The following is a 13,215-nucleotide window of genomic DNA, read 5'->3' as shown; positions in this document are numbered from 1 at the left end:
CAACCTGTAGTAATATAGGAAGCAGTGAAAATTAGAATGCTAAAACCCAAACCCATTGATCCAGAAAAACAGCCAAAAACATGTCACTGGTTTTAATTTTTGGAGGCTGTATTTACATGGGCAAAACCAGTCTTGTATTACCTTTGCATTTTATTCAGAATAAAGAATTAAAATTCATGAGCAGGCAGATGTGATTAAACTTTTCTATGAGAAGAATCCATAAGCATCTGTCTTTTGCACCTGCTGATTGAGTACTCAATATTGAAAGACTCAGTAACTATTGAGAGTTTGTAGCAGTCTAGTTACTTGTATTGCTGGCTTTATAATGAACATGAACTTCTTTTGTGTCTTCATCAGAATTTCTACCTGGCAAACAAAGGGAAGAAAGAAAGCAAAGAAATGAATGATAAAAACAAAGAGGCTTTGTTGGAGGTAAGCTACATTATTAGGCTGACAATGCAAATGTCGCCAAAACTCTGCCACCACTTGCATCTGTTCTGCAATAACAACATTTAGTTCTTTTTGGGAAATAGTGTAACAACAGGAAGTTCTGTGATCATTGGTGTCTTTGTATCTCGGGTTTAATATGTAGACTTGCCTCTGCGTCTGCTGCTCCTCATTAAAAATGGAGATTGTTCACTCTTAGGCCAGCCCTTGGGACTTTTTATTGTTAGTAAGGTTGATCAGTACTGAACCATTATCTTTAGGTTAGAAGTGGATTTACTTCTCAACTTAGTAGCTGTTAGCTAATAGCTATTAGCTACAACAGAAAAAGACCTGTTCACTTTTCCAGAAAGTTTCTTTAATCTCTTGCCTTTCCTGCTCAAGTTTTGCTTCAGATGTACGCTTGAAAGAGAAAAATCCAGAGCTATTTGAAAGAAAAGATTACCACACTTCTCCAGGCAAGCAGTTTGGTAAAAGCTCACAAAGGAAATGCTTTTCTCAGGTGACTGAGGACTCACATTTCAAAATTAGTGCATCTCACGAAGGCACCAGATGTTAACCAGCAGAAGTCCTGGTGAATTCCAAATGAAAACATTAAGTGATAAGTGTGTTGGCATTAAAAATTACTCAACAGTAAGTCCTCCAAGCAAACAATTAGTTTATCTGATTAAACAGTGTTTTAAAGGCTAGCATGTATTTCAAAGTGAAGGCAGGGATTGAGGCTGTTTTTAGAGCTCTAAGCAGTCTCTAAAGAAACTCTCTACCAAAATATTTCTCTACAGAACCTATAAACACTGCAGTAGAGAAAAAAACCCAGCAACAGTACCAATGAGTCTGTTCTGTAGCCTTCACTGAGCACGTCTATGTCTGCTTAAAAGCCTTTGTGGGTTTTTGCTTGACCCTAAGGGATAGAGGTTTTGCAAGCCTTCTTTATCAGTGTGTGAGCACCCAGCATTATCTTGAAAAAGTTTCCTTTGCCTGTCTAAGGTGTTCATCTCCCTAGTAACTGCATTCCCTATGTTCATATGTTCACTGCCACAAAGAATGTCTTTATTTTTCAAGGGGGCATTTTTCTGCTATATATTGATAGGATTGTGCTTAAGTGGATTTATTTTGTGCATTATTATTCTTGTTGCACAGGAAAGCTTCTGTGGGACATCTGTCATTGTGCCAGAGCTTGAAGGGGCCCTTTATTTAAAAGAAGATGGAAAAAAGTCCTGGAAGAGGCGTTATTTTCTTCTACGAGCTTCTGGAATTTATTATGTACCCAGAGGAAAAACCAAGGTCAGGAAGCCAAATAATCCTTTTAGCAATAAAACAATTCATGGAGGTGAAAGTGTAGAACTCCCAAGGTGACATTTGAAGATGCACTGTCTGATGCGTCTGAGAGGGCTTAGATTTCCATGGTTCAGCTTTGACTACACCACTTGTGCAAATACTAGAGTGCAGTCACTGAATCCTGTCACGTTTCTCTTCTTTTGATTTCTAGGGATAGACAAAAGCATTAATAAAATCGTGCTCCTCCGGAAGGCAGGAGGGGAAAGAAAAACAGCATAGTGCTTGTCAGCTGCTGGTGTGCTGCCAAAGTGCTTCACTGTTATATGGGTTCCCTGTGAAATACTATCTTAAAAAGTTGTCAAGTAAACTGATTTCTTGTCACAAAAAAGGTAGAATTTTACTTTGCTTGATACTGACTTTCTGTGCCAGTAACCAGTACATGAAATGCTGTACTTTTTTAATAGAGTGATCTGCACCTAGAAAATATGTTGTGTCTTTAATGGCTTTTTAAGACTGCCATTTGTGTAGAAAGAAGTGAGTCAGAAGCATCTACCCGACTGAATCAAATTTACTTATATTTAGTATTACAAAATATTTTAAGAGTCTGAATTTCCAGCACTGGATGTATTGCACATAAGGGCAGCTGGCTTTTCATTTCCACAGTGATGAGGTAGAACAGTGGATTCTGGGACTGGTGAAAAAAATAATTTTTTTTTTGTGTTCTGAAAACCACTTCTGTTACCACTTACTGCTCTGCTAATGCTTCATATTTAGAAATGCTGTTGCTTCTGGTGAAGCTTTACTGTTACGATTTGTGCTTTGAAACTTAACTCTTCTGCTATTTCATGCCTAAAGCACAAAGGAAAAAAAATATCATTTAAAGGGATGTTGTGCTGCTGCTCCAGTGACCTGTGTTTATAACTGAACCACAGTGAAACACAAATCACCTTGCTGCTTTCACAGCAATTTATTTTGACTTTACCTGACCCTGAGATAATGGCTTTCATGCCTCAAATCAGTTTGTACCCACAACATCCACACAATCGTGTTTGTACATACAATTAGAATCCAGAATGCTATTTAGAAGGCACTCAAGGCAGAACAAGTGTGAGAGTAGTAAATTGCAAAGTCCGTCTTAGACATTTCCTTGTAGTGTACCGATAACCAGTAGTACAGTGTCAAAGCAAGGCAAGCATGTCATGGTAGTTACTCAGCCTTTTTTCATCACCCTGTGATACCTGTTCCAGTGACTTTTCATCATAGTGCAAATGAGGGAAGTGCTTTCTTTTTTCAGGTGATCGGCTGTAAACATAGGCTCAGATGGAGCCACACAGTCCCCTTGTAACAGCAATTTAACACTTTACTGCCTGTTTGTCATTACAGCCTGTGTACCACCTTGCCTATAACTGAGCATTTTTAGCAATTGTGTGCTTTAAAGTAAATATATTACCATTAATCTAGCTCTTTAGGAGATAGTCGCAGTTCTTTAAAATGGTAGCACAGTCATCTGTTTGTTCCTGCATCTCTAACAGCCTTCAACAAAAGGATGCCTATGCCCATGTCTCATTCCAGAGAAGGTCAAGTCTCTTAGCTCAAATCTGTGTTTAATTGTGATCTAAGTGATTACTGCACTGTGTATTGGAGCAGCTGAGAATGAGGTACACGTGTCTGTTGTGGAGACATTAATCTCTGGGATATGAGCAGGATGCAGTGAGAGTGTTAAACATCATAAAGCACTGCAGTAGAACTCAGTAGAGCTCTTCACTTATAGCCCTTAAATTATGAGAGTTCATCCCGTGTCAGGGTACCATGAAAAGTGCATGTGCACCTTGCACATCGTTCAGCTGTGGGCAAAGTAGTCTTTCTTTGAGGTACAGAAATGAACAGTTGGCAGACAACAGTATCTTCAGCTGCTGCAGCTGTTTTATTCATGTTTTCACTTGTTACAAAAAAGCAAAGACATCTGGCATACCTTTGGCACTTTGTGCTGTGTGTAAAATACATGGTGAAGGTGAAAATGCAGATATTTTTAATCTATCTAGTTTTTTATGTGTAATTCTGATGCTGTTTCATGACCTGGTCCATTAATACAGGTTAAAAAAACATGTTTCTGCTAATTCTGTTGCTTTGTCATGTTAATGTTGCTATATCATATTAATATTGCACAAATACTCACAATAAGTACTTTTGTCCCCTGTATAAAAAAGCTGTTCAGTAGAGGATAATAATAACTGCATTCATATTGGTCTTAATCACTATTGCCTGGTTCCTAAAGAAAAGGAACAACACATTATACCGGATGGATTTGAGCATATTTAGGAGCTTCAGGATGTTTGAAAAATCGAGGTCCACACACTCACTGAAAAAATCTCTGGCATCATCAACTGCAGCGGAGACAGGAGAGAGAGAGAGAGAAGCACTGTCTATCTACATCTAGAAGGAAGTGTTTCCCAACAAATCTTACTTGCAAACTCAATTTGTAAATAAAGCTGACTCAAGGGTATATCGTAATGAGAATATTATTAAGAATGAGAACAGCAGACAAGAACCATCATATGCATATTATAACATTCCATCATATCATAATATATCATATCATATCATATCATATCATATCATATCATATCATATTATATCAATCATACCGTACTGCATTTTTAGGGGTAGAGGGAGCTTGTGGTTTGTTGTTTTATTTTTCCTTTTTTCCCCCACAATTTCCTGATTCTCAGTTTAGCCAATGGTGACCATGTGAAATGGCTATTTTTGAATTTCCACGCAAAGGATTATAAAAGTTACTGTATGCAGAATTCATCACTGAGAAACATGCCAGCAATAGCAACCTTGTTACTTTAGCAATATATTGTGAACAAGCAAATGTTCTGATAAATAGAAATTGAATGATGCCAGGAAATTTGAGAAAATTCAAAGCAAAACAGATAAATATGTGTTTATTTCTGATGAGAGTTTGTTTGTTACATGTACAAAAGACAGACTTCCAAAGCAATTTAGAACCCTAAACCTTCTTTCACCACTCAGAATTTTAAGGGTGTGGTTTATTACTATGGTGTTCTCCTTGGTCATTACTAGATATAAGCTAAAATCTGTACACAAAGAAATGAAGCACAGCATAACATGAACAAGAGCAAAATGTTAAACTCTGTTATAGATTATTCATAATATATACTGACCATCTTCCAATTTTTATTTTAAGTAAGCAGACACTTAAAGTTAATCCTAGGTTTTTCGGTCAGCTTCATGAGAGTTACAGGAACAAAAAATCGTTGGCATTCATGCACTTGATAAAGGTCTTATTGATGAGTTTCACATCAAAATTCAATTTGTTCTAACAATGATGGGCTTGATTTTCATTTGTAGACATCACGGGACCTGGCATGCTTCCTTCAGTTTGAGAATGTGAATGTGTATTATGGTTATCAGCACAAAGTGAAGTATAAGGCACCTACAGATCACTGCTTTGTCTTAAAGGTAATGTAACAAAAAACAAAAGTTCTGCAAATGTCACACAGTATTCTTTATATGCAAGCATGTTTAAATTTGAATCTCCAAGGATTCTGATAGATAAACTCCTACAAAATCATATGTAATTTCTTCTTTGTTTCATTGTTATCAGCAACATACATTTAGAACCTTAATTTTATTACTGAGAGTCCTGTGATATCTCTCTACACTGCATCCTAAAGTTGTCTTTAAAACAGGGTAGAATATGCTGACTGTTCAGGTGACTGGATACATTTGGGCAGATGTATGATAAGTCTGGCAGTCCCCAGTTTTGATGTTATGAGCACTATGGATTATACACTAAAAAGCCTGTCTTCTTTTTTGTGGTGTAGCCATACCTGTTGAGGGGTTTGTTGAACTGAGATGCAAAATTTTGCAGGAATAGGCATCTCATTTGTCGTATTTTATTGCACTGCTGTTTCTGGCAGGAAGGCAAAATACATTGCTCATCCACTCATGAAAATCAATGCTTGTTCTTGAATAAGTATCTCATTGCTGCTCTCCAGGTAATAGCACTGCTAATAGGCCGGGAATTCTTCATTCCTCTTGGAAAATGAGAAGAAGCCCATGCTTTTCACCTAGTTTAGACAGCAGAAATGAAGCTTTGAGGTTGCAGTAATTTGGTCTTGCTAGCTATCTGTCATATTGCTGTGTACAAGATAGAAGATAATCTGATTGCTGCTTTTCTTTTTATATGCCTACAATGTGAACAAAGCGTTAGAAAACAGTCTCTTTCCTTCTCAGAAAAAAGTACAGGAAACATTCACATCAGAGGTCACTTACAGTACCACATTTCTGGCTGTAGTTGCAGATTTAAAGCACTTTTTTATTCAGTTCCAAAATGTCTGCTAGCCTAATTTACATATGGCCAAGCAGAAGTTGTTCATAGACACAGATTATTTTCTGAAACAGATGCATTTAATTAACATAGATGAACAGTTTTAATATTATAGTCCTCCACAAAACACTCTACCAGAAACACAGGTGAGCTTTCAGAAGTTAACAGGTAAGCATTGCTTCTGAAAAGTACAACCTCTAGTGAAAAAAAAAGGAAAAAGGGAGCTGATGTAAAAAATAAGGGGAAATTGATTTTCTGAGCAGATGACTAGTCTAAGAACTACCTGACTAATTTAATAACGGTTATTCACATTCTGTTCAGAAAAATAAAACGATGAAAAAATATGAAAATAAAAGCATGATTTTTGAATGTATGTAGCAATGTGTTTAACTGTTCACCATCGTTAGGTAAACTTTCTGGACTTACTGCCATCTTTTCTGAAGAGAGGTACTCTATTTACACTAGCAAAAAGTCACACCTCAAGTGGAATTCTTGCTTTATTTCATGTGTGATGTTAGTGCTGTACCTTCAACGTGAAATGGGAAGAACAAGATCAAAAGCTCACATGGGAAAGCTTTATGTATAATAGGTTTATAAATGTATGAAACCTCCTTAGCAAATCATGTTTGCTCTGATGCTTCTAAAATGTGTTTGCAATACACTAGAAGAAACATTGTATCAATAATTATTTCTGAACAATGTAACTTAGTGATTAATAGATTGTGTTACAGTGCTTGATTTTCATTTTAATTACTACAAATCATCATTTGGTCGATTCTTTAACTGCTCAGTTTCAGACTTGGCATTTTTTAATGGCTGATTTGCAGTGTCTGGTGTTGGTCAGGAAGTACAGGCAAATACTGATATCTTCATATCTTCTGTTGTTTCAGAAGTGAAAATGCCCCACTTAGGGTGGCTTTCTGAGGGTGGTGGAGTAGAGAGTTTAATATTTATTATAATTTCTGTACATCGATTTGAATTCTATATATAAATAGAGTATTAATCCCACTTTTTAAAGCCATGCCGCTGAAATGAGTTCTCTCATATCCTTGTCTTACCTTTGGATATTGGAGCTGAGAATTTAATACATCTTGAGATCTGTGGGCTGAGGGAAAGAGCAAAGTTAAATGTCAGTCTCTCTGATTGGATCCTTGGTGACACAAAAGTGTGTGGACAGTAACACTGAGCCATTTATCACACTTAGTCACATTTTTGTCCTGTCCGGTTTGATCTGGAAGTCTCCCAGAATAAAATCTCTCTCTTGCTGGGAGACACTTGTCCTGACATGTCAAAGGAAAACAAACCATCATTCTGGAGATGTTTCTAATCTTACCATATTTTGAGAATGAAGTCCTCAAGAAGAAATAACAGTACCCTCATAGACATGTACAGTGAGCAAAAGGCAATGGATTTAATGGGTAAATATTTGTTTTTATTAAACAGGAAGCCTAGTAATTTGAAGGAATTTGGATGCCCTGTTCAGTCCAAGCCAGTTGGAAATTTCTCCCCAGTCAAGGCTCGGCTGTGTCTTCACAGCTCTTCCATTCCCCTGTGTGTGCCTTGCCACAGAGGGCAGGATAAGATTATCTGTCCTACATCAAATGGGGGAAGGTAATTGAAAGAGTAGCAGCCACAGCCCTGCTAACTGTTCACTGGGGTGGCTATGAAGCAAAGGAAATATTTTGGGAAAAAAGGTTAGTCTGGAAGCCCTTATTAGCTCCAGCAAGCTGTAAATGCCACTTGGGAAGTTTTTGAATAGCATGCCACAACATTTTTTAAAGAATTGTTTCTTTCTGAGGACCTCCTTAGGAACTGCTGTGTCAAAACAGTGAGCAGTCATCAGCCAACTACTTGCTCTGCTGTGTTTCAAACATAACAAAAGAAACTTCTCAGCTCAGAGGCAAGAGACCAGTTTATACTTTTTAGTACAGAAGAAATGCAAGGGTGTAGCTACTTCAGCAGTACCTTGCTCCTGTGCTAGGTAGAAAATCCTGCTGAATTCAGAACTAGATTTTCCCAGCTTTGAGAACTGAGTTGAAAAAATACCATATTCATTTCTCAGTAGTTAAGCTTACTTCAAGCTTACATCCTTACTTCAAGAACAGGGACATGCCTTTTGTTCATTCAAATGGCAGCAAATGGCCAGTAAGGCTGGTTTGGAGTTGAATATGGCCTAATACTTGAAGGAAGGGTTCTTTCTTTTCCTCCAGTCCCCAGTTGTATGATGAGCCTTCTAAACAAGTAATATATGTATATTTGTAACATTTGTTTCTGCTTTGAAGGTCTTGTCTCACATTAGCAGGGATAAAAGAGAAAACATTTCTTTTTGCCTCCTCCCCGTCTTGGTCATCTTTATGGTGTGTCTTATGGAGGGAAGAGCACTCAGAAAAAATTTTAAGAATGAGCAGAGCATTCCTGCCATTTTTACATCTATGTTCCAGGCATTGCCAACCAAGAATTCAAAGAGGATGTAAACACTGTAACTGATGTTAACCACAATCCTGGTTGACCTGGTTTTAGCCAGAACAAGATTTTTCAGGTTGTCTGACACAGCCGTGAATAATATGGGTGTTGCCTCAAAGTCTTTATGACATTTCTTCAAATGTTGCTTCATTTTGATCTCTCTAAATGAGATGTGGGCTTTTCCTCCAGTTTCTTCTCCTCGGTTACAGCCAGGTATGGGGCTTGCAGAGACAGTGAGCTTTTGGTCGTAGTGCCTGTCCCACTTACCAGGAGCTGGCATCTCCCTCTGTGCTATTTCTTTTATAATCTAGGTGTTTAATTTCTGTTTCAGTGACCATACCTGGGTTTTGTAGCTAATGCTGGCTTGAGTGCTGGTATTGGTGTAGCAACAAATCATGCATGTCATAGGCAGGTTGCTTTGATACTTAGCCTGAAGCTGTGGTGTGTTTTGCAGCCTGGGATATTGGAGCTGCACCTAAGCTAGCTCAAATATAAGTATTCTTATCTGCAGATCCTTCCTGTAGGATATTCCTCTTACAGCTAGAGAACCATGATGTGTTGTGAGTGCTCCTTGTGTATCATTTGCTCCCATTATGTCAGCACCCCACTGTATATGCTGTACCGCAGGACAAAAATGGGGTGTGCTTTGCTTATTTGTTAATAATCAAGGTGCTGAGGAGATAACAAAAGGGTGAGGTGCAAGAAACAATTAAACATCATAGTTTTTATTAGCAAAAGAGGGAGCATTTTGCTGAGCTTATTCAGAAGTTTCCTTTCAGGATGATTCAGGAGACAACTGCAATAACAGAAAAAAGCAGCTACTTCCTCATATCAGGCAGCAGAAAGCCCAGCTGTGACCAACCAGAAAGCACAGCTGGCTGGTTGTGGCTGAGAGCTGGGTCACCTTTGGCTGTGCCTGTGCAGCAGACCAGACTGATGTGGCTGGGTCCTGAGGATAAGACTACAGCCTGGCACAGAGGCTTGGCTTTCAGGAATCCTTAGGCTTTGGGGCAACTAAAAACTTGAAGAACTGTGTTTTATTTCCCAGTGGCTATTTGGTCTGTGCTGACTGAGCTTTAACCTTCTTAAATGCACTTGTTCTATACCACTGCTAAACAAACCTTCCTTCCTCAAAGGAATTCCCACATTTCAAAACCCAGAAACAACACAAAGAACTCTCAGAGTATTAAAAACAGAGCCTCTGAGTATAAGAAATACTTTTGGGACATCTGCTCCTGTAAATATGCAGATTCTTCCTATTTTATACTCAGCCTAAGTCTAATGCTTTCATAAATTTAAAGATCCCACCCTTCTCTTTTACATCAGATAAAGTGAGTCTTTTCCTAATAGAGATCTCCATATGCAGAGAAGAGGAAAGGAAAGGTCAACCAAGTTTGAAAAAAGACCCTCACTCAAACCTGCATCTCTCAAGTTCGGATTTGTCACTCTGTTCCCAGCAGAGTAGGCAGGAGAGGGTCACAGCACAGCTCTCCCTGCCACCCTGCACAGAGTGCTGGCCACTCCTAGGAGAGCAATTGTGAGGGAACAAAGTTCTCTCTCCTTTCCAGCAAAAATGTATTCACACACTGCACACAGCAAGTAGGAATGATTTGGTTCCTCAGAACCACCTTTGCATTTACAGCTGTGTGGTTTTATATCTAGATTCCCTGCAAATTTTCTCATTTGCCATCTACTATGTTATATGGGAAATGCTGTGAAAGTAAATGAGACCTTTAATGATTTATTCCAAATCCTGAAACTGAAAGCCCACAAAAGTAAGGTATTTCACCAGGAAGGAGGGGATCTGTCCATCATGCTAGCAACAGCATCTATTGCACTGAGCAGAAATTGTGCACGTAGTGTTTATTTTGTGGATTGTCTCTGTGTGTGCATGCGCACACATGCTCGTCCAGGAGCTGATTTTGTCACACCATGTTGAAAAATCTTTCAAAGCAGACAAATAGCAAGGTAATCTATATGCAAATTTGCTGGTTTAGTCAGTCTGATGTGCCTGTGACAAAGAATGGATTTAATTATGGTTTATTGGTGCTGGTTATGCTTGAGTAATCTGGAGGTAATGGTGCATAATGCTGAATTAATCTAGGATGAAAAAAATTGGTTTCCTGGGGATAAACTGAGACAAAGGCGAATCATCCTCTATTTCTACTGCTGGGTACGTTTTCCTGTGCAGTCAAAACAGTTAAGTTTTCCTGGCATCATTTTGCATCATTATTTAAAAGAATAAAGTTCTAATGATCTAAAGAATTTTGGAAGTAAATTTTCAAAAAGAATAGCTTGTTTGCAGTAGTGGCATCATTCTAGAAGGTAATATGGCATTTAGCTGCTTCTCTCCTGATTTCCTCCTTCCCCACACTCCATGTGCTCCATGCAGGCTGAGTTGTGTACATAATGCATTCAACACAAAGACAGTTAAAAAGGTAAAAGGTGAAAATTAGCAGTGTTTGAGATAGAAAGCACTATCAATAACAACTATGTAGAACAAATGGCTAGTGCAGGAGATAGAAAGCAGGAGGTTTTTTTTTTAATGTGAAAGATTTGGAAATTGTGTTAGTATGAGTGCTTCAGATAGATATTTCAGAGTAAATTGCTTGCTAGATTAACTGAGAAAGCAGAAGTAGAAATACTCTTTATTACAGAACACTTTCAGGTATGTGGGATTGCAGTCATGTACATGCACAGTTTTCCTAGACTAACATCTAAATAGCAGGGAAAATAAGACCAGAGAATGGACAGGGAGCAATTGAATATGATAGCTTTGGAAAACGTTACTTCCTGCATAAAGCAGACCTCTTTGGTTACAATGGCTATTATATAAATATTTTAATTACCTAAAAATTTTGCCTCAGGTCATTAGCAAAACGTAGGTCAAAAGAATAATTTCCTTATAATAAGGCAATTAGTCTTTTATACATAGAGTTCACACATCTTCAAAAGATCATTTAAGTATGATCATCTTCATACAAGGGGTGCATAGCATCAAAATTTAACCATGATGAATGGTAGGTTGCAAATCTGAACCATTTCAATGTGACTTTTGAAAGGTACTGACTATTAACTGTACTTTCAGTCATGGGAGCCAGAAGAGTCTCAGCTTTTCAGAGATGCTAGCTCAACACAGCGTAGGTTCATTGGTAGTAGTTAAGGTATCCAAAAGTATTGAGCATTTTGTGAAAAATTGGCTAAAAGCCAAAGCTTGTGATCCAAAGTTAGTCACTCTTTATGCTTCTGGCTATTGTTTCTGCCTCAGAGACTGAGCAATGATCCATATATTTTGAGGCAAGGAATGCAATGAGATGCCTGAATAACTTCAGTTTACTTTTCATCTTCAGTGTTGGAACAAGGCAATGCAAAAGAACATTTTATTGGGATAATCTCCAATTTCATGCACACATGGCCTTCAGTCATTTGTTTTGGCAGACACCATAGAAACCACATCATTCAGTTCCCATTTCTTCAGGTTTTCAATGTGTTTTATCTTTTTTTCCTTAGGCAAAGAGTTTAATTTATATCTGAAAATATTATCTGTGGACAAATATTTTTAAACCTCTCCAGAAAACAAACTCTTTATATCCAAGTAGTTCTGGGTTTTTTTATCTCTAGACAGTTGATACTTAACAGAGGAGACAGTGGGAGAGGGGATACTAAGTTCTGTTCCAAGCCTTTTCAGTGCTTTTCTGGGGTAAACACTGCACATCCTTTTGCAGGCTGGCGTTCAAGATGCTCAGATCTTAATACCTGAAAAATCAGGCTCAATGATGCGATTAATTCATCATTATTAAGAGTTTTGACATTGATAGATGAAAGTTCACTGTAGTCCATATTATTTCAAAGCACTATTCCATTTTTTTAATGTGAGAAAAATTCTGGAGACCTATTCTACTTGCATATTTTCACTTTTCTTTTAAACTATGACTTCTAGAGTTGTTGCTGTTTAAGCAGTTGTCTTTCATAATTCATTTTGGTGCTGAATATTTCAGAGGCAAAGGTGCTAAACCTTTCCAGGGAAGATGTTTTCACTTTGCTGTCAGATGATTTTAATGATCTTTTCAGGACATGGTATACACCCTGTAACAAAATAATTTATCTGTGTCTATGTGTGAGGTGTGTCATATTGAGGTTAGTGTATTTTCCTCAAAGTACAGCATTTCTCACATGGCTGTCATGATTGATGTTGTTGACCTCTGTTAGTCTCACAGAGAAGTTATCACAGAGATTCAATCTAGTTTAGTAAAACCAGACTTGCATAGGGACTACAGCTGCTTATGCCTGTGTGCTAGACTAAACACTCTCCTGAGACACTGGAGCTGTGAAAGGAGGAAACTGGTCCACACAGAATTATAGAATTGTTTAGGGATCTTCTTACCAAGTCAGCCTTTCCAGGCACTTCCAGCTGCCTAGGTTCTTCTTCAAATTGCTTATTCTGAGTCACCATTTTTATGCACTGTGTAGTAGATTTTGTGTGAAGTTTTAAGTGGAAAATTGAACTTGTAAAGGTCAGCATCGAGAGCCGAGACTTCTGCCATTTGTACTGCCGAAGCAATTCCACTTTGATACAGTTCCTCCAAGTGAGCAAATGGTGAGCTGTGACAAATCTTGGCTGAAACGTTCTACCTTCCTACCTAAAGTAGGATGCTTCATGCATCTAAAGACCA

The 13,215-nt window shown here is 38.0% G+C and overlaps 1 protein-coding gene across 3 annotated transcripts in view; it reads left to right on the top strand.

Moving 5' to 3' along the window:
• The window catches only part of APBB1IP (amyloid beta precursor protein binding family B member 1 interacting protein), a 79,395-nt gene that overhangs the window by 53,246 nt on the left and 12,934 nt on the right, over positions 1–13,215 (top strand). For all 3 annotated transcript variants that reach the window (XM_088160215.1, XM_088160205.1, XM_014882180.2), the window contains 3 exons: positions 358–432; positions 1,585–1,728; positions 5,098–5,208. In XM_088160215.1, coding sequence (XP_088016341.1) covers positions 358–432; positions 1,585–1,728; positions 5,098–5,208 — 330 coding nt within the window. The remainder of the gene's footprint in view (positions 1–357; positions 433–1,584; positions 1,729–5,097; positions 5,209–13,215) is intronic.

The sequence above is a fragment of the Sturnus vulgaris genome, chromosome 1, assembly GCF_052056855.1.
Source record: "Sturnus vulgaris isolate bStuVul1 chromosome 1, bStuVul1.hap1, whole genome shotgun sequence".
In the NCBI taxonomy this organism is placed as follows: Eukaryota; Metazoa; Chordata; class Aves; order Passeriformes; family Sturnidae; genus Sturnus; species Sturnus vulgaris.
The sequence above is the reverse complement of the archived record's forward strand: the minus strand, read 5'-3'. Positions and strand labels throughout refer to the sequence as shown.